The sequence below is a fragment of the Salmo trutta genome, chromosome 36 (genome assembly GCF_901001165.1).
Source record: "Salmo trutta chromosome 36, fSalTru1.1, whole genome shotgun sequence".
Taxonomy (NCBI): Eukaryota; Metazoa; Chordata; class Actinopteri; order Salmoniformes; family Salmonidae; genus Salmo; species Salmo trutta.
In genome coordinates this window covers 1,546,465-1,572,539 of record NC_042992.1, presented here as the reverse complement: position 1 = coordinate 1,572,539, position 26,075 = coordinate 1,546,465, and the positions used below count along the sequence as shown (strand labels likewise).

At 46.2% G+C, this 26,075-nt stretch overlaps 1 protein-coding gene across 1 annotated transcript in view; it reads right to left on the bottom strand.

Moving 5' to 3' along the window:
- The window catches only part of LOC115176269 (regulating synaptic membrane exocytosis protein 2-like), a 106,754-nt gene extending 80,685 nt beyond the window's left edge, over positions 1–26,069 (bottom strand). Inside the window, exons 1-2 of the mRNA XM_029736189.1 lie at positions 26,003–26,069; positions 8,901–9,004 (exon numbers count right to left, since the gene is read on the bottom strand). Of these exons, the coding sequence (XP_029592049.1) occupies positions 8,901–9,004; positions 26,003–26,046 (148 nt within the window). The 5' untranslated portion in view covers positions 26,047–26,069. The remainder of the gene's footprint in view (positions 1–8,900; positions 9,005–26,002) is intronic.
- Positions 26,070–26,075: the final 6 nt, after the last annotated feature.

Below are 26,075 nucleotides of genomic sequence, written 5' to 3'. Positions count from 1 at the left end.
TACTGAGGAGGATGAGACAAGACAACACAGAATGTCTAAGTAATACATCAGAACACATCGAGGAAACAGACATTCTTATCATGAGTTAAGAAGAGTTGTAGGGAGGTTCTGTGAGGTACACCATAGTTAATGCCAACTACAGACAACAGATTAAATGAGTGAGACACACCTGGCTCAGTAGTCTGTGGTGGCGGCACAGGGTTTGAGGCTGGAGTTGTGGCTGGTGTTGGCTCTGGGGCTGGAGGAGAGGTTACAACAGAGGCAGGGCCTGGGGCAGGGGCTGGCTCTGGGGAAGGGTCTGGAGGAGAGGTTACGACTGGGGCAGGTGCTGGGGCTGGAGGAGAGGTTACAATTGGGGCAGGTGCAGGGGCAGGGGCTGGAGGAGAGGTTACAATTGGGGCAGGTGTTGGGGCAGGGGCTGGGGCAGGGGCTGGAGGAGAGGTTACAATTGGGGCAGGTGTTGGGGCAGGGGCTGTGGCAGGGGCTGGAGGATAAGCTACTGCTGGGGTTGTGGCTGGAGGAGAGGTTACAACAGGGGCTGGGGCAGGGGCTGGAGGATAAGCTACTGCTGGGGTTGTGGCTGGAGGAGAGGTTACGACTGGGGCAGGGGAAGGGGCTGGGGGCTGGACAGGGGGAGGACCTTGATACTGAGCAGGGGGTGGGCCTTGGTAATATACAGGGGGCTGGTTTTGGTACTGTACAGGGGCAGATAGTTGGCGTATGAGAGGTTGTGGAGGATGTTGCTGGACAGGAATTGATGGCTGGTGTTGGAGAGGGGAGGGGACTCGGTAGTGGACAGGGTGAGGTGTTTGATACGCCATCGGTCCTCCTGTTGGGGGTGTGGCCAAGGATGTCAGATGGTTTGAAAAGAAAAGAGAAGGACCACAAAGCACCACAATGAGCAGAAAGAAAGATGGCACAATGCAAAGAAAGATGGCTCAAAGAAAAGAAAAATAGCACAACGAAAAAAAGATAGCTCAATGAAAAGAAAAATAGCTCAATGAAAAGAGACATATCTTCTATCTTCTATTACTGCTGGTATCTGCTGCTCTTACAGCTGCTATCCACTAGCTGCTGCTGCAAACTATCTGCTGCTATCTACTATCTACTGCTATCTACTCTCTGCTGCTATCTACTCTCTGCTGCTATCAACAATTTGCTGCGATTACTGCTACTAACTAGTTTCTGATGCTATTACTGCTGCGAACTACTATCCACTACTATCTAATACCTGCTGCTGTATACTATCTGCTTCTGATAATATCTACTGATATCTACTATATCTACAACCTGCTGCTTTCTACTCAGCTGCTATCGACTATCTGCTGCTGTCTATTATATGCTGCTATCTACTATTTGCTGCTATCTTCTAACTGCTTCTATTACTGCTGCTATCTACTTTGTGCTTCTATTATTGCTGCTATCTATTATATGCTGTTATCTACTATATACTGCTAACTACTATATGCTGACATCTGCTATCTACAATATGCTGTTATTACTGCTGTTATCTATCTACTATCTACTGTTAACTACTATATGCTGATATCTATCTACTGCTAACTACTATATGCTGATATCTGCTATCTACAATATGTTGTTATTACTGCTGTTATCTATCTACTATCTACTGTTAACTACTACATGCTGATATATATCTACTGTTAACTACTATATGCTGATATCTATCTACTGTTAACTACTATATGCTGATATCTGCTATCTACAATATGCTGTTATTACTGCTGTTATCTATCTACTATCCACTGTTAACTACTATATGCTGATATCTATCTACTGTTAACTACTATATGCTGATATCTATCTACAATATGTTGTTATTACTGCTGATATCTATCTACTGTTGACTACTACATGCTGATATCTATCTACTGTTAACTACTATATGCTGATATCTGCTATCTACAATATGTTGTTATTACTGCTGTTATCTATCTACTATCCACTGTTAACTACTATATGCTGATATCTACTATATACTGTTAACTACTATATGCTGATATCTGCTATCTACAATATGTTGTTATTACTGCTGTTATCTATCTACTATCCACTGTTAACTACTATATGCTGATATCTATCTACTGTTAACTACTATATGCTGATATCTATCTACTGTTAACTACTATATGCTGATATCTATCCACTGTTAACTACTATATGCTGATATCTATCTACTGTTAACTACTATATGCTGATATCTATCTACTGCCGCTGCTATCTACTATCTGTTGTTAACACTGCTGTATCTACTATCTGCTGCTATACACTATCTGGGGCGGCAGGTAGCCTAGTGGTTGGAGCGTTGGGCCAGTAACCAAAAGGTTGCTAGATCGAATCCCCGAGCTGACAAGGTTCTGCCCCTGAACAAGGCAGTTAACCCACTGTCATTGAAAATAAGAATTTCTTCTTAACTGACTTGCCTGGTTAAATAAAGGTTAAAAAAAAAACTATCTTCTGCTTTCTACTATTTGATGCTATTAGTGCTGCTATCTAATATATGTTGCTATCTATTATGTGCTGATATCTACTATCTGCTGCTATATACTATCTGCTGCTATCTACTATCTGCTGCTATCTACTATCTGCTGCTATCTACTATCTGCTGCTATCTACTATCTGCTACTATCTACTGCTATCTACTATCTGCTACTATCTGCTGCTATCTACTATCTGCTGCTATCTACTATCTGCTGCTATCTACTATCTGCTGCTATCTACTATCTGCTGCTATTAGAGTTGCTATCAACTATCTGTTGCTATCTTCTATTTCTGCTGCTATTACAGCTGCTATCTACTAGCTGAAGCTATCTACTATCTACTGCTATTACAGCTGCTATCGACTATCTGCTACTATCTGCTGCTATCTACTATCTGCTGCTATCTACTATCTCCTGCTATTACTGCTACTAACTAGTGCCTGATGCTATTACTACTGCTAACTACTCTCTGCTGCTATTTAATATCTGTTGCAATTACTACTGCTATGTAATACCTGCTGCTGTATAACATCTGCTTCTTTCTACTCAGCTGCTATCGACTGTTTCCTACCTGCTGCTATCTACTATCTGCTGGTATCACAATCTGCTGCTATTCACTATCTGATGCCATTACTGCTGTTATTTAATGTCTGCTGCTGTCTACTATCAGCTGCAATTAATGATGGTACAGTGGATCTTCCTGTAAAAGTTGTGTCATACTGCAGCACACCTTGCGAGCTGCCGCAGAATTCTATGGCACTTTATTTAATTGTCAGCCATTGTTGCCATTAATGCTAGTTAGTGCTAGTTTGACCAACAGAGGGCATCTTTGAGAAGCATTTGATAGTCTTCACTGTTGGCTGTACTAGAGAATTTTAAAAAAATTGTAAAAACATAGTATATTGGGATTGATTTTAAGAAATGTAGCTTAATTAATTTGATTAATATTATGGTGTTTCTATTCCAAGAAAAATGAAAAACGAAACACTCAGGGTTTCCATTAGGAAAATATGGCGCTGTACAATGTGATGGTCGGGAGTAGGCTACATTACTAAGAACATAAAATGTTCACACCCTAATTGTAGTCTCCAAATGGAGATTCAGTGAAAATAAAAATCTCATTGATTTATCAAGACCAGTCCCCATGCTTGTCTCAGAGCAGTGCAAAACGGTGCTAAAATAGTTGTAGGCTATTGCGTCTAACTTCAATATGCTCTTTAAATAAATAAGACCTACACCACTTTTAACAGCACATTACATGCCGTCCATGGGAGGGGTGCATCACTTGAGTAGGTTGAGCCACTGACGTGGTCTTCCTGTCTGGGTTGGCGCCCCCCCCTTGGGTTGTGCCGTGGCGGAGATCTTTGTGGGCTATACTCGGCCTTGTCTTCGGACGGTAAGTTGGTGGTTGTAGATACCCCTCTAGTGGTGTGGGGGCTGTGCTTTGGCAAAGTGGGTGGGGTTATATCCTGCCTGTTTGGCCCTGTCCGGGGGTATCATCGGATGGGGCCACAGTGTCTTCTGATCCCTCCTGTCTCAGCCTCCAGTATTTATGCTGCAGTAGTTTATGTGTCGGGGGGCTAGGGTCAGTCTGTTACATCTGGAGTATTCTCTTGTCTTATCCTGTGTCCTGTGTGAATGTAAATATGCTCTCTCTAATTCTCTCTTTCTCTCTTTCTCTTTCTTTCTTTCTCTCGGAGGACCTGAGCCCTAGGACCATGCCTCAGGACTACCTGGCATGATGACTCCTTGCTGTCCCCAGTCCACCTGGCCATGCTGCTGCTCCAGTTTCAACTGTTCTGCCTGCGGCTACGGAACCCTGACCTGTTCACCGGACGTGCTTGTTGCACCCTCGACAATTACTATGATTATTATTATTTGACCATGCTGGTCATTTACGAACATTTTAACATCTTGACCATGTTCTGTTATAATATCCACCCGGCACAGCCAGAAGAGGACTGGCCACCCCTCATAGCCTGGTTCCTCTCTAGGTTTCTTCCTAGGTTTTTGGCCTTTCTCAGGAGTTTTTCCTAGGGAGTTTTTCCCAGCCACCGTGCTTCTTTCACATGCATTGCTTGCTGTTTTGGGGTTTTAGGCTGGGTTTCTGTACAGCACTTTGAGATTTCAGCTGATGTACGAAGGGCTATATAAATAAATTTGATTTGATTTGATTACTCAACACTAGTGAGACTCATGTCGCCTACGGTAGGCCTACAGTATATTGAAAAAATATGACGTGACTCTCCGCCAATAATTACATGTAGAGGATTGGAGGATATTTCCGTAATTCAGTGATATTTATTTCCATAGTAATTCGTTAGGGATCCATAACTAAAAAAACATCGGCATTTTGAAAGAGTATTTTTATCATGATTTTAAAGATGCAGAATTAATGGGTCAAGTCTCGCACACCCAAATACCTGCAAAGCTGTCATCAAGGCAAAGGGTGGCTACCTTGAAGAATCTCAAATATAAAATATATTTTGGTTACTACATGATTCCATATGTGTTATTTCACAGTTTGATGTCTTCCTTATTATTCTACAATGTAGAAAATAGTAAAAATATTGAAAAACCCTTTAATTAGTTGGTGTGTCCAAACTTTTGACTGGTACTGTATCTACTGTAACATAGCATATATACTGTAACATAACATATCTACTGTAAAATAGCATATCTACTCCAAAATAGCATATCTACTGTAACATAGCATATCTACTGTAACATAGCATATCTACTTCAAAATAGCATATCTACTGTAACATAGCATATCTACTGTAACATAGCATATCTACTGTAAATCACTGTGGTCCAGAGAATAGAACAGAACTATGAGCTTGGACTAAACAGATCCAAATCAAAACATTGACACAAAACACAATGCCATATCAACAACACAAGCCCATCTGCAAACATGGGCAATATGTATCAGCTATGGGTTTGTTTCTGAGTGGCCATTATGAGAAATTACAGCAGAGGTGGGTAAACTTTTTCGCTCGAGGGCAACATCGGGATTGAATGGGCTCGGGGCCAGGATCCGGCCCAAGGGCCGTACTTTGCCCACCCCTGCTGTAATGGCTATGAAGAACAAGACATTACAGTGACTGTATAGAGACAGGGACCTGAGTGGCCATATGAGGACCAAGACATTACAGTGACTGTATAGAGACAGGGACCTGAGTGGCCATATGAGGACCAATACATTACAGTGACTGTATAGAGACAGGGACCTGAGTGGCCATTTGAGGACCAAGACATTACAGTGACTGTATAGAGACAGGGACCTGAGTGGCCATATGAGGACCAAGACATTACAGTGACTGTATAGAGACAGGGACCTGAGTGGCCATTTGAGGACCAAGATATTACAGTGACTGTATAGAGACAGGGACCTGAGTGGCCATTTGAGGACCAAGACATTACAGTGACTGTATAGAGACAGGGACCTGAGTGGCCATTTGAGGACCAAGACATTACAGTGACTGTATAGAGACAGGGACCTGAGTGGCCATTTGAGGAACAAGACATTACAGTGACTGTATAGAGACAGGGACCTGAGTGGCCATATGAGGAACAAGACATTACAGTGACTGTATAGAGACAGGGACCTGAGTGGCCATTTGAGGACCAAGACATTACAGTGACTGTATAGAGACAGGGACCTGAGTGGCCATTTGAGGAACAAGACATTACAGTGACTGTATAGAGACAGGGACCTGAGTGGCCATATGAGGACCAAGACATTACAGTGACTGTATAGAGTCAGGGACCTGAGTGGCCATTTGAGGACCAAGACATTACAGTGACTGTATAGAGACAGGGACCTGATTGGCCATTTGAGGACCAAGACATTACAGTGACTGGGAACAGACAGGGAACTTAACAGGAAGGGGAAAGCACAGGGCCCAACGGACACCAGCTAACAAACCAGCTAACAGTAATGACATATGAGGAGACATGGACTTGGACTTGTTAGGGACTGCTCTGTAGAACTAGGGGCCAGACTAGCAGGTACAGAACATAACAGACTAGGAGACATGGACTTGGCCTTGTTAGGGACTGCTCTTCAGAACTAGAGGCCAGACTAGCAGGTACAGACCATGATAGACTAGGAGACATGGACTTGGCCTTGTTAGGGACTGCTCTGTAGAACTAGGGGCCAGACTAGCAGGTACAGAACATAACAGACTAGGAGACATGGACTTGGCCTTGTTAGGGACTGCTCTTCAGAACTAGAGGCCAGACTAGCAGGTACAGACCATGACAGACTAGGAGACATGGACTTGGCCTTGTTAGGGACTGCTCTGTAGAACTAGGGGCCAGACTAGCAGGTACAGACCATGACAGACAAGGAGACATGGACTTGGCCGTGTTAGGGACTGCGCTTCAGAACTAGAGGCCAGACTAGCAGGTACAGACCATGACAGACAAGGAGACATGGACTTGGCCTTGTTAGGGACTGCTCTTCAGAACTAGAGGCCAGACTAGCAGGTACAGACCATGACAGACTAGGAGACATGGACTTGGCCTTGTTAGGGACTGCTCTGTAGAACTAGGGGCCAGACTAGCAGGTACAGACCATGACAGACAAGGAGACATGGACTTGGCCGTGTTAGGGACTGCGCTTCAGAACTAGAGGCCAGACTAGCAGGTACAGACCATGACAGACAAGGAGACATGGACTTGGCCTTGTTAGGGACTGCTCTTCAGAACTAGAGGCCAGACTAGCAGGTACAGACCATGACAGACTAGGAGACATGGACTTGGCCTTGTTAGGGACTGCTCTGTAGAACTAGGGGCCAGACTAGCAGGTACAGACCATGACAGACAAGGAGACATGGACTTGGCCGTGTTAGGGACTGCGCTTCAGAACTAGAGGCCAGACTAGCAGGTACAGACCATGACAGACAAGGAGACATGGACTTGGCCTTGTTAGGGACTGCTCTACTACTCTCCAGACTAGCAGGTACAGACCATGACAGACTAGGAGACATGGACTTGGCCTTGTTAGGGACTGCTCTTCAGAACTAGAGGCCAGACTAGCAGGTACAGACCATGACAGACTAGGAGACATGGACTTGGCCTTGTTAGGGACTGCTCTGTAGAACTAGGGGCCAGACTAGCAGGTACAGACCATGACAGACAAGGAGACATGGACTTGGCCGTGTTAGGGACTGCTCTACTACTCTCCAGACTAGCAGGTACAGACCATGACAGACTAGGAGACATGGACTTGGCCTTGTTAGGGACTGCGCTTCAGAACTAGAGGCCAGACTAGCAGGTACAGACCATGACAGACAAGGAGACATGGACTTGGCCTTGTTAGGGACTGCTCTTCAGAACTAGAGGCCAGACTAGCAGGTACAGACCATGACAGACTAGGAGACATGGACTTGGCCTTGTTAGGGACTGCTCTTCAGAACTAGAGACCAGACTAGCAGGTACAGACCATGACAGACTAGGAGACATGGACTTGGCCTTGTTAGGGACTGCTCTACTACTCTCCAGACTAGCAGGTACAGAACATGACAGACTAGGAGACATGGACTTGGCCTTGTTAGGGACTGCTCTACTACTCTCCAGACTAGCAGGTACAGACCATGACAGACAAGGAGACATGGACTTGGCCTTGTTAGGGACTGCTCTTCAGGACTAGAGGCCAGACTAGCAGGTACAGACCATGACAGACTAGGAGACATGGACTTGGCCTTGCTAGGGACTGCTCTTCAGAACTAGAGGCCAGACTAGCAGGTACAGACCATGACAGACTAGGAGACATGGACTTGGCCTTGTTAGGGACTGCTCTACTACTCTCCAGACTAGCAGGTACAGACCTTGATAAGAATTATTCATCTCCTCTCCATCTTCTGGGCAATAAGAAAGGGAACCAAGCTGTGATGTTATGTCACAATATACACAAATGTAATTTCATTGACATTTCTATTTTGTCAGATGGTCTAGTAGTGACTTCTACTACATGGTAGTAACATGGTCTAGTAGTGACTTCTACTACATGTTTATAACATGGTCTAGTAGTGACTTCTACTACATGGTTATAACATGGTCTAGTAGTGACTTCTACTACATGGTTATAACATGGTCTAGTAGTGACTTCTACTACATGGTTATAACATGGTCTAGTTGTGACTTCTACTACATGGTTATAACATGGTCTAGTAGTGACTTCTATTACATGGTAGTAACATGGTCTAGCAGTTATTTATATTGTACAGTATGTTGATGGGAAAGACACTGTCTGACTTGAAATATTGGAGAGAAACACTTCACTGACAAACTTTGAAGAGCAGAATGTTGTGGATGCAGAGAAGTTGTATTTTCTCTCCACAGAAAGTTTTGATGAAGTGACATCCTTGCAGAGAAAGCTGGTTTACTCACTTCGATCCAGCGAGCCCTTGGGTGGGACGTTGGGTAGCTGTCGTCCTCTTTGATGAGACACTGGGGAACCGGTTGTGCTGGTTTGGACCAAGTAAGTGTTCATCCTGTTGGACAGAGAGGTGTTAGTCCTGGAGCTAAGGTTTGTCGTTATGGGAGAGGCTGCTTCTCTGGTCTCTCCTCCACCTGTTACGGGGTCTGAGCCGCAGAAGCCTCCCACCATTAGCTCTGACAAATTGAAAACCCTAGTCATTGGCGACTCCATTGCCCGCAGTATTAAACTTAAAAATAATAATCCAGCGATCATACACTGTTTACCAGGGGGCAGGGCTACCGACGTTAAGGCTAATCTGAAGACGGTGCTGGCTAAGGCTAAAACTGGCGAGTGTAGAGAGTATAGAGATATTGTTATCCACGTCGGCACCAACGATGTTAGGATGAAACAGTCAGAGATCACCAAGCACAACATAGCTTCAGCATGTAACTTAGCTAGAAAGATTTGTCGGCATCAAGTAATTATCTCTGGCCCCCTCCCAGTTAGGGGGAGTGATGAGCTCCATAGCAGAGTCACACAACTCAATTGCTGGTTGAAAACTGTTTTCTGCCCGTACGAAAAGGGGACTCATCAAAAAATAGGACCAAGCCTGGCCTGCTGAGGAGTGACGGACTCCATCCTAGCTGGAGGGGTGCTCTCATCATATCTATCAACATAGACAGGGCTCTAACTCCTCTAGCTCCACAATGAGATAGGGTGCAGGTCAGGCAACAGGCTGTTAGCCAGCCTGCCAGCTTAGTGGAGCCTGCGACTAGCATAGTCAGTGTAGTCAGCTCAGCTATCCCCATTGAGACTGTGTCTGTGCCTAGATCTAGGTTGGGCAAAACTAAACATGGCGGTGTTCGCTTTAGCAATCTCACTGGAATAAAGACCTCCTCTATTCCTGTAATTATTGAAAGAGATTGTGATATCTCACATCTCAAAATAGGGCTACTTGGCCTTCCGAGTGGCGCAGTGGTCTAAGGCACTGCATCGCAGTGCTAGCTGTGCTACTAGAGATCCTGGTTCGTGTCCAGGCTCTGTTGGAGCCGGCCACGACCGGGAGACGCATGGGGCAGTGCACAATTGGCCCAGCGTTGTCTGGGTTAGGGGAGGGTTTGGCCGACATGGATGTTCTTGTCCCATCTAGTGACTCCTGTGGTGGGCCAGGTGCAATGCACGCTGACATGCTCGCCAGCTGTACAGTGTTTCCGCGACACATTGGTGCAGCTGGCTTCAGGGTTAAGCGGGCGTTGTGTCAAGAAGCAGTGCGGCTTGGCTGGTTTGTGTTTTGGAGGACGCACGACTCCGTACGGGAGTTGCAACTATGGAACAAGACTGTAACTACCAATTGGATATCACGAAATTGGACAGAAAAAGAAGTAACAAAACAAAAAGGGCTATGTAATGTTAGATCCATCACTTCAAAGGCAGTTATAGTCAATGAACTGATCATAATCTTGATGTGATTGGCCTGACTGAAACATGTCTTAATCCTGATGAATTTACTGTGTTATATGTGGCCTCTCCTCCTGGTTACACTAGTGACCACATCCTCCGCACGTGTTGCTAACATACATGAAGGGAACATTTCGGGCACTTGCTGTATGATTGATGAGAAAGTCCATATTGCAAATGTACGGTCCCTTACTAGACGTCCGCGAACGTTTGTAAAATGCGCGGATGGCGCCGGGCCGTGCACCGGGGCTGGATCTTCCGGGAAGTCATCGAACGGAGTCTCTCGAACATTCGGTTTCCGTTTTAGAACATTTTTACATTTTGGTCATTTCTCACCTGTCCCGGATTATACCACAGGAGGGCGAATGGAATCATATTGCAAATGTAACAAACATCACCAATCACCACGTGGCCTTTTCTCCTAAATGGAAAAGACTTTGAAGACGAAACTTGGTGAGCATTGGTTTGGCATAATGGGCAGTTGGCCCCGAACAAGATGGAGTCGAGGCCTCAACGCTTTTTGAGTTAACCTGTTGGGGATAGGGGGCAGTATTTGCACGGCCGGATAAAAAACGTACCCGATTTAATCTGGTTACTACTCTTGCCCAGTAGCTAGAATATGCATATAATTGTTTGATTTGCATAGAAAACACCCTAAAGTTTCTAAAACCGTTTGAATGGTGTCTGTGAGTATAACAGAACTCATTTGGCAGGCCAAAACCTGAGAAGATTCCAAACAGGAAGCGCTCTCTCTGACTATTTCTTGGCCTTCTTGATCATCTCTAACCAAAACAGGGGATCTCTGGCATAACGTGACATTTTCTAACGCTCCCATAGGCTCTCAGAAGGCGCCAGAACGATGAATGGTGACTTTGCAGGCCATGGCTGAAAAACAGTAGCGCATTTGGATAGTGGTCGATCTGAGGACAATGAGACTGGAGGCGCGTGCACGAGCCGACACCATGTTTACTTTCTCTCTCATTGAATGAAAACAACAACTCCTGGTCGGAATATTATAGCTTTTTTACGAGAAAAATCGCATAAAAATTGATTTTTAACACTGTTTGACATGCTTCGAAGTACTGTAATGGAATATTTTGACATTTTTTGTCACGAAACACATCGGGCGCGTCACCCTTCTTTACCCTTCGGATAGTGTCTTGAACGCACAAACAAAACGCCGCTATTTGGATATAACTATGGATTATTTGGAACCAAACCAACATTTGTTATTGAATTAGAAGTCCTGGGAGTGCATTCTGATGAAGAACAGCAAAGGTAATCAAACTTTTTTAATAGTAAATCGGAGTTTGGTGAGTACCACACTTGGTGGGTGTCAAAATAGCTAGCCTGTGATGGCCGGGCTATCTACTCAGAATATTGCAAAATGTGCTTTCACCGAAAAGCTATTTTAAAATCGGACATTGCGAGTGCATAAAGGAGTTCTGTATCTATAATTCTTAAAATAATTGTTATGTTTTTTGTGAACGTTTATCGTGAGTAATTTAGTAAATTCACCGGAAGTGTTCGGTGGGAATGCTAGTCACATGCTAGTCACATGCTAATGTAAAAAGCTGTTTTTTGATATAAATATGAACTTGATTGAACAAAACATGCATGTATTGTGTAACATAATGTCCTAGGTGTGTCATCTGATGAAGATCATCAAAGGTTAGTGGTTCACTAACTTTTGGGTTTGGAAACCGACTTCCTATGATCGTACATGGCAAATGGACAAACATCCTGATTTGGCACATTCAATACTTTCATACATGTATAATTGACCAAAAAATAATTGGACATTTCATGTGGACATTTCTTATGGCATTTAGCAACAAAAAAAAATTGTCACTTTTGACTTCCTATGAAAACATATTGCAATTGGACAAAAAATATGCCTTATGTACAAGCAAAAACAACTCCAAAAATGATGTCAATAAAATATGTCAAAAGTATGTTCATACAGCTCTTATACATGTATAATTGACCAAAAAATAATTGGACATTTCATGTGGACATTTCTTATGGCATTTAGGAAAAAAAAACAAATTGTCACTTTTGACTTCCTATGAAAACATATTGCAATTGGACAAAACATATGCCTTATGTACAAGCAAAAACAACCCCAAAAATGATGTCAATAAAATATGTCAAAAGTATGTTCATACAGCTCTTATACATGTGTAATTGACAACAAAAAAATCGAAAGCATTTCGAAAAACGGTCCAGAAAGCACTTTTTTAAGGGGGTGATACGTTTTCAAAAAAATATATAATTTTTTCAAAATTTGACTCTTGGTTCTTGGAGAACATTTACTGTGCAGCGCGCTCGCCATCTATTGGATATTTGCTGTGATTTGGCACATTCAATACTTTCATACATGTATAATTGACAAAAAATAATTTGACATTTCATTTGGACATTTCTAATGGCATTTGGCAAAAAAAAGAAAAAAAAGTCACTTTTGCCTTCCTATGAAATCATATTTCAAATGTACAAAACATATGCCTTATGCACAAGCAAAACCAAAAACAAAAATTATGTCAATAAAGTACGTACAATATATGTCAAAAGTACGTTCATACAGCTCTTAAACATGTGTAATTGACAAAAGAAATCGAAAAAAAATTGATAGACGGTCCAGAAAGCACTTTTTAAAGGGGGTGATAAGTTTTCCAACATTTTTCTTTTTTTTAAATTTGACTCTTGTGTGTTGACTTGTGTTACATTTGCAATAAGAAAATCCACGGTGGAGCGCGCTCGCAGTCTATAGATTTTTGGGGTGTGATACTTGGCATTTGCCATATGAAATTTGCAATATGATTTGGATGAATGTGGACCATATTGGGTGGTATTGTCATTAGGGTGTATGATTCGTGCGGTGCCAATATGTTCCCATTCATTTTTGTCCATTTCATGGGGGTCTTCCCTTACATTTACGATAGCAAATGTAACAATTTTTTTTTTAAATGACTGCGTTTTTGTCTTTTGAGCTTCTAGTCATGAAATCTATGGAGCCTACTCAATCACTTTTTATAGCTACTGTTTACAGGGCTCCTGGACTGTATACAGCATTCCTCACTGAGTTCTCTGAATTGCTATCGGACCTTGTAGTCATGGCAGATAATATTCACATTTTTGGTGACTTTAATATTCAAATGGAAAAGTCCAAAGACCCACTCCAAAAGACTTTTGGAGTCATCAACTCAGTCGGTTTTGTCCAACATGTCTCCAGACCTACTCACTGCCACAGTCATACTCGGGACCTAGTTTTGTCCCATGGAATAAATATTGTGGATCTTAATGTTTTTTCCTTATAATCCTGGACTATCGAACCACCATGTTTTTATGTTTGCAATTCCAACAAATAATCTGCTCAGACCCCAACCAAGGATTATCAAAGTTGTGCTATGATATTTCGGACAAACCAAAGATTCCTAGATGCCCTTCCAGACTCCCTCCACCTACCCAAGGATGACGAATTACAAAAATTGGTTAACAACCTAACTGAGGAATTAAATTTAACCTTGTGTAATACCTTAGATGCAGTCGCACCCCAAAAGACAAAAAAAACATTTGTCACAAGAAACTAGCTCCCTGGTATCCAGAAAATACCCAAGCCCTGAAGCAAGCTTTCATAAAGTTGGAAAGGAAATGGTCCTCCACCAAACTGGAAGTCTTCCGACTAGCTTGGAAAGAGAGTACCGTGCAGCCCTTTTTCCCTCCTTCATTGTGGGATCTTGTTTTGTATTGCTAGTATAGCCTGCAGAACGTGATGTTCGTTTTCCATTGTTTTTGTTTTGATTTAGTGTTCTGAGTTAAATAAAGTTAATATCATGAGCACTTACCACGCTGCACCTTGGTCTACTCCTTTCGATGACGAGCATCACAGAAGATCCCACCACCAAGATACCAAGCAGCGTAGACCGGAGAAATGGACCTGGGAAGACACCCAGGAGGAGATGGCATCCTGGTCTATTGGGGAGATGAGGAGGAGTATATCCAGGGCTTTGGAGGAATTAGGGGCAGGAGAAAAGCGCCTCCCATGGGAACAGGTGGAGGCAGCGAGAGCGCGGCAACGAGGGAAGCACAAGAGGCAGCCCCCCCCAAAAAAAATTGGGGGGCACATGGGGAGATTGGCAGAGTCAGGTTGGAGACCTGAGCCAACTCCTCATACTTACCGTGGGGAGCGAGTGACTGAGCAAGCACCGTGTTATGCGGTGATACGCACTGTGTCACCAGTGCGCATTTACAGGCCGGTGCGCTTTGTGCCTGCCCCACGTACCAGGCCTCCAGTGAGTATATCCAGCCTGGTACGCCCTGTGCCTGCTCCTCGCACTTGCCCTGAGGTGCGTGTCAGTCTGGCGCCACCTGTGCTAACCCCACGCATCAGGCCTCCAGTGCGCCTTCCCAGTCCAGAGCTTCCGGCGACAGTTCCCAGTCCAGAGCTTCCGGCAACATCCCCCAGTCCGGAGCCTCCAGCGACGTTCCCTAGTCCGATGAGACCTGCTCCGGGTCCACGTAAGAAGCCTCCAGTGATGATCCATGGTCCAAAGCCTCCAGTGATGATCCATGGCCCAGAGCCTGTAGTGATGATCCATGGCCCGGAGTCTCCAGTGATAATCCACGGCAAGAAGCCTGTAGGGATGATCCATGGCCCGGAGCCTGTATGGAGGATCCATGGCACGAAGCCTCCAGTGATAATCCATGGCCCAGAGCTTCCAGTGGTGATCCATGGCACAAAGCCTCCAGTGGTGATCCATGGCGCAGAGCCTGCAGCGATGATCCAGGGCATGGAGCCTGCAGCGACGGCCCCCAGTCCGGAACCTCCTGAGACGGCCCCAGTCCGGAACCTCCTGAGACGGCCCCCAGTCCGGAACCTCCTGAGACGGCCCCCAGTCCGGGAACCTCCTGAGACGGCCCCCAGTCCGGACCCTCCTGAGATGGCCCGCAGTCCGGACCCTCCTGAGACGGCCCGCAGTCCGGACCCTCCTGAGACGGCCCGCAGTCCGGAACCTCCTGAGACGGCCCGCAGTCCGGAACCTCCTGAGACGGCCCGCAGTCCGGAACCTCCTGAAACGGCCCGCAGTCCGGAACCTCCAGCGACAGTCCGCAGTCCAGAGCCTCCAGCGGGGATCTGCAGCCCAGAGCCTCCAGCTGCGGCCTGCAGTACGGTTCCTCCGATGATGATCCACGGTCCGGTGGCACAAAAGCAGAGGGATCAGCGGGCGGAGCGGGGGCTATGCCCCGAACCGGAGCCGCCACCATGGGTAGATGCCCACCCGGACCCTCCCCTATAGGTTCAGGTTTGCGGCCGGGAGTCCGCACCTTTGGGGGGGGGTATTGTCACGCCCTGACCTGAGAGAGACGTTTTATTTCTCTATTTTGTTTGGTCAGGGTGTGGGGTGGGCAGTCTATGTGATATATTTCTGTTGTTTTTTCTTTAACCTGTTGGGGGTAGGGGGCAGTATTTACACGGCCGGATAAAAAACGTACCCGATTTAATCTGGTTACTACTCCTGCCCAGTAACTAGAATATGCATATAATTATTGGCTTTGGATAGAAAACACCCTAAAGTTTCTAAAACTGTTTGAATGGTGTCTGTGAGTATAACAGAACTCATATGGCAGGCAAAAACCTGAGAAGGTTTCATGCAGGAAGTGGCCTGTCTGACAAGGAGTCGTTCTTCTTGTCTCTGTTTATTGAAGAGTGAGGATCTTAGCTGTAACGTGACACTTCCTACGGCTTCCATAGGCTCTCAGAGCCCGGGAAAAAGTTGAACAATGACAAGGCAGCCTCTGGCTGAAACACATTATCGCCTTTGCCAAGTGGCCGATCAGAGGACAAAGGAATTAGGCGCGTGCCCGATTCGACCCCGTGCTGTATTTTCTTTCGGCTGTTTACCTAATTGCAGATTCCCGGTCGGAATATTATCGCTTTTTTACGAGAAAATGGCATAAAAATTGATTTTAAACAGCGGTTGACATGCTTCGAAGTATGGTAATGAAATATTTAGAAATCTTTTGTCACGAAATGTGCCGTGCGCGTGACCGTTATTTACCATTGGGATAGTGTCTTGAACGCACGAACAAAATATCGCTGTTGGAACATAACTATGGATTATTTTGGACCAAACCTACATTTGTTATTGAAGTAGAAGTCCTGGGAGTGCATTCTGACGAAGAACAGGAAAGGTAATCAAACTTTTCTAATAGTAAATCTGACTTTGGTGAGTGCTAAACTTGCTGGGTGTCTAAATAGCTAGCCCTGTGATGCCGGGCTATCTACTTAGAATATTGCAAAATGTGCTTTCACCGAAAAGCTATTTTAAAATCGGACATATCGAGTGCACAGAGGAGTTCTGTATCTATAATTCTTAAAATAATTGTTATGCTTTTTGTGAACATTTATCGTGAGTAATTTAGTAAATTGTTAGTAAATTCATCGGAAGTTTGCGGGGGGTATGCTAGTTCTGAACGTCACATGCTAATGTAAAAAGCTGGTTTTTGATATAAATATGAACTTGATTGAACAAACCATGCATGTATTGTATAACATAATGTCCTAGGTGTGTCATCTGATGAAGATCATTAAAGGTTAGTGCTGCATTTAGCTGTCTTCTGGGTTTTTGTGACATTATATGCTAGCTTGAAAAATGGGTGTCTCATTATTTCTGGCTGGGTACTCTGCTGACATAATCTAATGTTTTGCTTTCGTTGTAAAGCCTTTTTGAAATCGGACAGTGTGGTTAGATTAACGAGAGTCTTGTCTTTAAATAGCTGTAAAATAGACATATGTTTGAGAAATTGAAGTAATAGCATTTCTAAGGTATTTGAAAATCACGCCACAGGATTCAACTGGCTGTTACGTAGGTGGGACGATTTCGTCCCGCCTGCCCTAGAGAGGTTAATTGGCCTAGTATGGTTTCCAATCAGAGGCAGCTGTCTATCGTTGTCTCTGATTGGGAATCATACTTAGGCAGCCCTTTTTCCCTCCTTCAATGTGGGATCTTGTTTTTGTATTGCTAGTATAGCCTGCAGAACGTGACGTTCGTTTTCCGTTGTTTTTGTTCTGATTTAGTGTTCTGAGTTAAATAAAGTTAATATCATGAGCACTTACCATGCTGCACCGTGGTCTACTCCTTTCGACGATGAGCGTCACACAGAAGGTTGGTGTAGCTGTAACCTGTAACAAACCTTGTTCAGTCTCCTCAGGACTTTGAATGGCCCCACAAACCGAGGGCCCAGCTTCCGGCAGGGCAGGCGGAGGGGCAGGTTTCGGGTCCTCACTGCGGTAGCAATCTGCGCTGGTTTTCTGGTGCCTCACTGCCCACTGAAGGTGCACATGAGCGGCGTCCCATGTCTCCTCAGCGCGCCTAAACCAGTCATCCACCGCAGGAGCCTCGATCTGGCTCTGATGCCAAGGTGCCAGAACCGGCTGGTACCCCAGTACACACTGGAAGGGGGAAAGGTTAGTGGAGGAGTGGAGGAGTGGCGGAGCGAGTTCTGATTCATCTCTGCCCAGGGCACGAACGCCGGCCACTCCAACCAGCTCCGCCGGGCTGAGCTTCTTTGAAAAGAAGGCACAGGGGAGGAGCTTCGGTGGCGTACCTGAGCGCTGAGAGAGCACGGCTCCTATCCCAGCCTCGGACGCATCCACCTCCACTATGAACACCAAAGAGGGATCCAGATGAGCCAGCACGGGAGCCGAGGTAAACAGAGCCCTCCTTCTAAATCTCTCTCTCCCTCTCCCTCCCCTCCCAGGATCATGCCGAAGGACTACTTGGCCTGATGACTCCTTGCTGTGCCCAGTCCACCTGGTCGTGCTGCTGCTCAAGTTTCAACTGTTCTGCCTGCGGCTATGGAACCCTGACCTGTTCACTGGATATGCTACCTTGTCCCGGACCTGCTGTCTCTCTCTCTACCGCACCTGCTGTCTCGAATTTTGAAAGCTCGGCTATGAAAAGCCAACTGACATTTACTCCTGAGGTGCTGACCTGTTGCACCCTCTGTTGCACCCTCTACAACCACTGTGATTATTATTATTTGACCCTGCTGGTCAGCTATGAACATCTTGGCCATGTACTGTTATAATCTCCACCCAGTACAACTATTTCTGTATAGTACTTTGTGACATCAGCTGATGAAAAAGGGCTTTATAAATACATTTGATTGATTGATTGATGCTATAGGGATGCTTTTCAGCGACAGCAACAGGGACTGGGAGACTGGTCAGGATCAAGGGAAAGATGAATGGAGCAAAGTACAGAGAGATCCTTTGTGAAAACCTGCTACAGAGCACTCAGGACCTTAGACTGGGGCAAAGGTTCACCTTCCAACAGCACAATGACCGTAAGCACTCAGCCAAGACAATGCAAGAGTGGCTTCGGGACAAGTCTCTGAATGTCCTTGAATGGCCTGGCCTGGACAAAAGGAACACCTATGTGAGGATGCTGTTCATTGACTACAGCTCAGCGTTCAACACTTTAGTGTTCAACACCATGGCCGCCCCCAGGTGGCAGGGCAGGCAACAACACATCTGCAACGCTGTTCCTCAACCCTGGGACCCCTCGGGGGTGCGTGCTTAGTCCCCCCTGTATGTCCTGTTAACCCACGGCTGTGTGGCCAAGCACGACTCCAACACCATCATTAAGAATTGACTGAATGACACATGGTTGAGTTGCCTGATTTTCACAATCTGAAGGTTGATTATATGTCAATAGCTCTAGGGTGTTTTTAACAACTTCTGGTTGTCAAAGGAAGCTTATAATCTACACACGTTGTCTTTGGGGTAGGCATAAACAGAATCCTGAATATGAAGCCTCTACCTTAAGAATTGACTGAATGATACAGGGTTGAGTTGCGTGATTTTCACAATGTGCAGGTTATATGACAATAGCAATAGGGTGTTTTTAACAACTTCCGGTTGTCACAGGAAGCTCATACTCAACACACGTTGTCTTTGGGGTAGGAATAAACAGAATCCTGAATATGAAGCCTCTACCTTAAGAATTGACTGAATGACACATGGTTGAGTTGCGTGATTTTCACAATCTGCAGGTTGGTTATATTACAATAGCTCTAGGGTTGAGTTGCTGTCACGTCCTGACCAGCAGATGGAGCTATTGTTTTAGTTTTGGGGTCAGGACGTGGCAGTTTTGTGTATGGGAATGTTTGTATTGTTGATTGGGACTTCCAATTGAAGGCAGGTGTGTTGAATTGCCTTTGATTGGAAGTCCTATATAGGTGTGTGTGTTTTTCTTTGGGGTTGTGGGTGGTTGTTTTGCACTGCGTTTGTTAGCCTGCAAACTGTTGCTGTCGTGTTATTGTTTCCTGTGGATGCTTTACTCCTTTTTTGGGTAATTAAATATGAGTATTCACATACCTGCTGCGCCTTGGTTCATTTCTGAAGACAGCCGTTACAGAACCACCCACCAAAGGACCAAGCAGCAGAAGAGGAGGAAGCCACGGGAGAAAAAAATGGAGGAATGGACCTGGCAGGATGAAAGACAATTCTGGGAGGACAAGTTAAGGGAGCTAAGGGAACCCGAGAGGCAGCCCCAAGATTTTTTTGGGGGGGGGCACACGGGTAGCTTGGCCAAGCCAGGGAAGAGCCGTAAGCCAGCTACCAGTGACTACAGGGAGGTGCGTATGAGGTGGAGGGCTCCATGTTACGCTGAGGTACGCACCATTTCGCCTATACGGACGCACAGCCCAGTCCGCCCGGTACCAGCACCCCGCAGGTGCCAGGGCAAGGTGAGCATCGAGCCGGAAGGGGTGAAGCCAACCCTGCACTCAAGACCGCCAGTGCGCCCTTTCGGTCCGGTGTTTCCCGCTAGACGCACTAGCATGGAGGTGCGTGTCTCCAGGCTGGCATGTCCAGTACCAGCCCCACGCATCAGGAGTCTAGTGCGTCAGCCCAGCCTTGCCAGGCGTAAGTCGCCAGAGCTGCCTGCCAGTCAACAGTCACCAGAGCTTCCCGCCAGTCAACAGTCACCAGAGCTGCCCGCCAGTCAACAGTCGCCAGAGCTGCCCGCCAGTCAACAGTCGCCAGAGCTGCCCGCCAGTCAACAGTCGCCAGAGCTAACCGCCAGTCAACAGTCGCCAGAGCTGCCCGCCAGTCAACAGTCGCCAGAGCTGCCCGCCAGTCAACAGTCGCCAGAGCTGCCCGCCAGTCAGGAGCCGCCAGAGCCGCCCGCTAGTCAGGAGCCGCCAGAGCCGCCCGACTGCCCGGAACTGCCAGAGCCGCCCGACTGCCCGGAACTGCCAGAGCGGCCAGACTGCCCGGTTCTGCCAGAGTGGCCAGACTGCCCGGTTCTGCCAGACTGGCCAGACTGCCCGGTTCTGCCAGAGTGGCCAGACTGCCCGGTTCTGCCAGAGTGGCCAGACTGCCCGGTTCTGCCAGAGTGGCCAGACTGCCCGGTTCTGCCAGAGTGGCCAGACTGCCCGGTTCTGCCAGGGTGGCCAGACTGCCCGGTTCTGCCAGAGGTGCCCACCTGCCCTGATCTGCCAGGGTGCCCTGCCTGTCAGGATCTGCCAGAGTGGTCCTCCTGTCCTCCGGTCCAGCCCGAGTGGCCCTCCTGCCCTCCGGCCCAGCCCGAGTGGCCCTCCTGCCCTCCGGCCCAGCCCGAGTGGCCCTCCTGCCCTCCGGCCCAGCCCGAGTGGCCCTCCTGCCCTCCGGCCCAGCCCGAGTGGCCCTCCTGCCCTCCGGCCCAGCCCGAGTGGCCCTCCTGCCCTCCGGCCCAGCCCGAGTGGCCCTCCTGCCCTCCGGCCCAGCCCGAGTGGCCCTCCTGCCCTCCGGCCCAGCCCGAGTGGCCCTCCTGCCCTCCGGCCCAGCCCGAGTGGCCCTCCTGTCCTCCGGCCCAGCCCGAGTGGCCCGCATGTCTTCCGACCCAGCCCGAGTGGTCCGTCTGCCAGGGTCAGCCCGAGTGGCCCATCTGCCCGGCGCAGCTATCGGCGCCATCAAAGTGGGCGGCGCCGAAGGTGGAGCGAGGTCCACGTCCTGCACCTGAGCCACCTCCAGGATAGGTGGGTTGGGGAGGGAGGGTGTAGCACAGTGCCGTCGGTGACGGCAGCCACCCTCCCTTCCCTCCCTTATTGTTTAGGGGTTATTGTTTATGGGTTTTTTGTTGGTGTTTTCTGTTGGTAGGTGCATTCCGGGGTCTGCACCTTGAGGGGGGGTACTGTCATGTCCTGACCAGCAGATGGAGCTATTGTTTTAGTTTTGGGGTCAGGACGTGGCAGTTTTGTGTATGGGAATGTTTGTATTGTTGATTGGGACTTCCAATTGAAGGCAGGTGTGTTGAGTTGCCCTTGATTGGAAGTCCTATATAGGTGTGTGTGTTTTTCTTTGGGGTTGTGGGTGGTTGTTTTGCACTGCGTTTGTTAGCCTGCAAACTGTTGCTGTCGTGTTATTGTTTCCTGTGGATGCTTTACTCCTTTTTGGGTAATTAAATATGAGTATTCACATACCTGCTGCGCCTTGGTTCATTTCTGAAGACAGCCGTTACAGTTGCGTGATTTTCACAATGTGCAGGTTATATGACAATAGCTCAAGGGTGTTTTTAACAACTTCCGGTTGTCACAGGAAGCTTCTAATCTACACACGTTGTCTTTGGGGTAGGCATAAACAGAATCCTGAATATGAAGCATCTACCTTAAGTTTGCTGCTGACGACACAAGAGTGGCACGCCTGATCACTGACAACTATGAGGAGGTCAGAGACCTGGCTAGGTGGTGCCAGGAAAACAACCTCGCTCTTAATATGAGCATGACAAAGGAGCTGATCTAGACTATAGGAAAAGGAGGGCTGAACAGGTCCCCACTCACATTAATGTGACTGAAGTGGAGTGTGTTGAGAGTTTCAAGTTCCTTGGTGTCCACATCACCAACAAATTATCATGGTCCAAACACACCAAGACAGTTGTAAAGAGGGCACGACTACACATTTTCCCCCTCATGAGACTGAAAAGATTTGACATAGGTCCCCAGATCCTCAAAAAGTTATACAGCTGAACCATCGAGAGCATCCTGCTTGGTTGCACCACCGCCTGGTATGGCAACTGCTCGGCATCTGACCGTAAGGCACTACAGTGGGTAGTGCGTACGGCCCAGTACATCAAGGACCTATGTACTAGTCAGTGTCAGGGGAAAGCCCCAAAAATTGTCAGAGACCTCAGTCACCCAAGTCATAGACTGTTCTCTCTGCTGCCGCATGGCAAGCGGTACCGAAGCGCCAAGTCTAGAACAAAAAGGCTCATTAACATATTCTACCCCCAAGCCATAAGACTGCTGAACAACTGTTTTTTACTTTAGTTTATTTAGTAAATATTTTGGGCTGCATTTTTGGTTAAGGGCTTGTAATTTAGCATTTCACGGTAAGGTCAACACCTGTTGTATTCCTGCTCATGTGACAAATAAAAAATGTATTTGGTTAGATTGATGAGGGGAAATAAACAATTTAATCAATTTTAGCATAAGGCTGTAACATAACAAAATGTTGAAAAAGTGAAGGGGTCTGAATACTTACACTCAAATAGTATTTGGTAGCATTGCCTTTCAATTCTTTAACTCGGGTCAAATACTTTGCGTAGCCTTCCACAAGCTTCCCACAATAAGTTGGGTGAATTTTGACCCATTCCTCCTGACAAAGCTGGTGTAACTGTGTCAGGATTCTAGGCCTCCTTGCTCGCACACACTTTTCAGTTCTGCCCACAAATTTCCCATGGTATTGAGGTCAGGGCTTTGTGATGGCCACTCCAATACCTTGACTTTGTCGACCTTATGCTGTTTTGCCACAAGTTTGGAAGTATGCTTGGGGTCATTGTCCATTTGGAAGACCCATTTGTGACTAAGCTTTAACTTCCTGACTGATGTCTTCAGATGTTGCTTCAATATATCCACATCCTTTTCCTTTCTCATGAAGCCATCATGAAGCCATCTAAAGTATATGTCCTAACTGACTTGCCAAAACCATGGTTTGTTAACAAGAAATGTGTGGAGTGGTTGAAAAACGAGTTTTAATGACTCCAACTTAAGTGTATGTAAACGTCCAACTTCAACTGTATATATCTTTATCTGGATTGGTTGAGAATAGGTGTTGGTAGTGTGTTGAGGAAGAGACTATATACTTCAAATAAATATTTTCTGGATGGGGTGAGAAAGGGTGATGGTGGTGTGGGTTGGGAGAAATATATACTTTATATACACTACCATTTTAAAGTTTGGGGTCACTTAGAAATGTCCTTGTTTTTGAAAGAAAAGCAAAAAAATGTTGTCCAATTTAACATCAAATTGATCAGAAATACAGTAAATGACTATTGTAGCTGGAAATGTCTGATTTGTAATGGAATATCTACATAGGCGTACAGAGGCCCATTATCAGCAACCATCACTCCTGTGTTCCAATTGCATGTTGTGTTAGCTAATCCAAGTTTATCATTTTAAAAGGCTAATTGATCATTAGAAAACACTTTTGCAATTATGTTAGCACAGCCGAAAACTGTTGTGGTGATTAAAGAAACAAAGTGCTTGTTCTGAAACTCGTCAGTCTTTTCTTGTTCTGAGAAATGAAGGCTATTCCATGAGAGAAATTGCCAAGAAACTGACGATCTCGTTCAATGCTGTGTACTACTCCCTTCACAGAACAGCGCAAACTGCCTCTAACCAAAACAGAAAGAGGAGTGGGAGGCCCCGGTGCACAACTGAGCAAGAGGACAAGTACAATAGAGTGTCTAGTTTGAGAAACAGACGCCTCACAAGTCCTCAACTGGCAGCTTCATTAAATAGTACCCGCAAAACAGCAGTCTCAACGTCAACAGTGAAGAGGCGACTCCGGTATGCTGGCCTTCTAGGCAGAGTTCCTCTGTCCAGTGTCTGTGTTGTTTTGCCCATCTTAATCTTTTCTTTTTATTGGCCAGTCTAAGATATGGCGCTTTCTTTGCAACTCTGCCTAGAAAGCCAGTAACCCGGAGTCCCCTCTTCACTGTGGACGTTGAGACTAGCGTCTCGTCATGAAAACGGGTGGCGACGTGAATTTGGACCAATCCCTGGTTATGAAGCTCTACTCTGTAACAGGCTTAGTTTTTTTCGTGTCTCTGAAAACATCTGAATGACAGAAGCGAAGGAAAAATGTTTTAGCTTATATTTCAGGACGTCTGATGACCATAAAACACGGGACTTTCCCATACTTGTTGACAATACATTATCACATCAATCTTACTCTGGTAGAGCGAGGAATACTCATGGTAAAAATAAAATCATTATGAACACACCGATTTCACGGGTTTCATAAAAAAGGCTGTGCCACAGATTTGAATGTTCTTAGCACGGCACTTGCTTTACATTTGGGCTCATATCATCTAAATATCATAACATACATTATTGTGATTTTTAGACATGGTTAAAAAATTCCACATTCATGTTTTCAAATGATTTATTATGTATTTTGAAGTCCATATTATTGACATTTAGTGAACATTGATTTCATCACTGCTGCTTCAAAGTGTCCATTGCTTGTCGATCACCTAACACCCTACCATTGGTACCATTCTGTTGGGTCCACTGTAATGGTTCCATTCTATTGGTTCTATCTATTGGTTCCATTTTATTGGTTCCATCTACTGGTTCCATTGTATTGGTTCCATTGTATTGGTTCCATTCTATTTGTTCCACTGTATTGGTTCCATTCGTCACCTAACACCCTACCAATGGTTCTATTGTATTTGTTCCATTGTATTAGGAAACTAAATTAAGAACCGCTTAGGTATTTGTCCCAGGTCTGTTTGACACAGATCTCAGGGTGTAGGGGAGAAAGGGGGAGACCCTGGTCTTCTGTTTGATCTCAAGGTGTAGGGGGAGAAAGGGGGAGACCCTGGTCTTCTGTTTGATCTCAGGGTGTAGGGGGAGACCCTGGTCTTCTGTTTGATCTCAGGGTGTAGGGGAGAAAGGGGGAGACCCTGGTCTTCTGTTTGATCTCAGGGTGTAGGGGGAGAAAGGGGGAGACCCTGGTCTTCTGTTTGATCTCAGGGTGTAGGGGGAGAAAGGGGGAGACCCTGGTCTTCTGTTTGATCTCAGGGTGTAGGGGGAGAAAGGGGGAGACCCTGGTCTTCTGTTTGATCTCAGGGTGTAGGGGGAGAAAGGGGGAGACCCTGGTCTTCTGTTTGATCTCAGGGTGTAGGGGGAGAAAGGGGGAGACCCTGGTCTTCTGTTTGATCTCAGGGTGTAGGGGGAGAAAGGGGGAGACCCTGGTCTTCTGGTTGATCTCAGGGTGTAGGGGGAGAAAGGGGGAGACCCTGGTCTTCTGTTTGATCTCAGGGTGTAGGGGGAGAAAGGGGGAGACCCTGGTCTTCTGTTTGATCTCAGGGTGTAGGGGGAGAAAGGGGGAGACCCTGGTCTTCTGTTTGATCTCAGGGTGTAGGGGGAGAAAGGGGGAGACCCTGGTCTTCTGTTTGATCTGAGGATGGATGGATGCGTAGCTGTGTAGGCTACATAGTGTGTATGGATGCGTAGCTGTGTAGGCTACATAGTGTGTATGGATGTGTAGCTGTGTAGGCTACATAGTGTGTATGGATGTGTAGCTGTGTAGGCTACATAGTGTGTATGGTTTTTGTACCTGTCTGGTGAGTAGCAGTCTTCAGACAAGCGATGCCGGTCCATCCGACCTGAGCTAAACGAAAGCGGTCCCC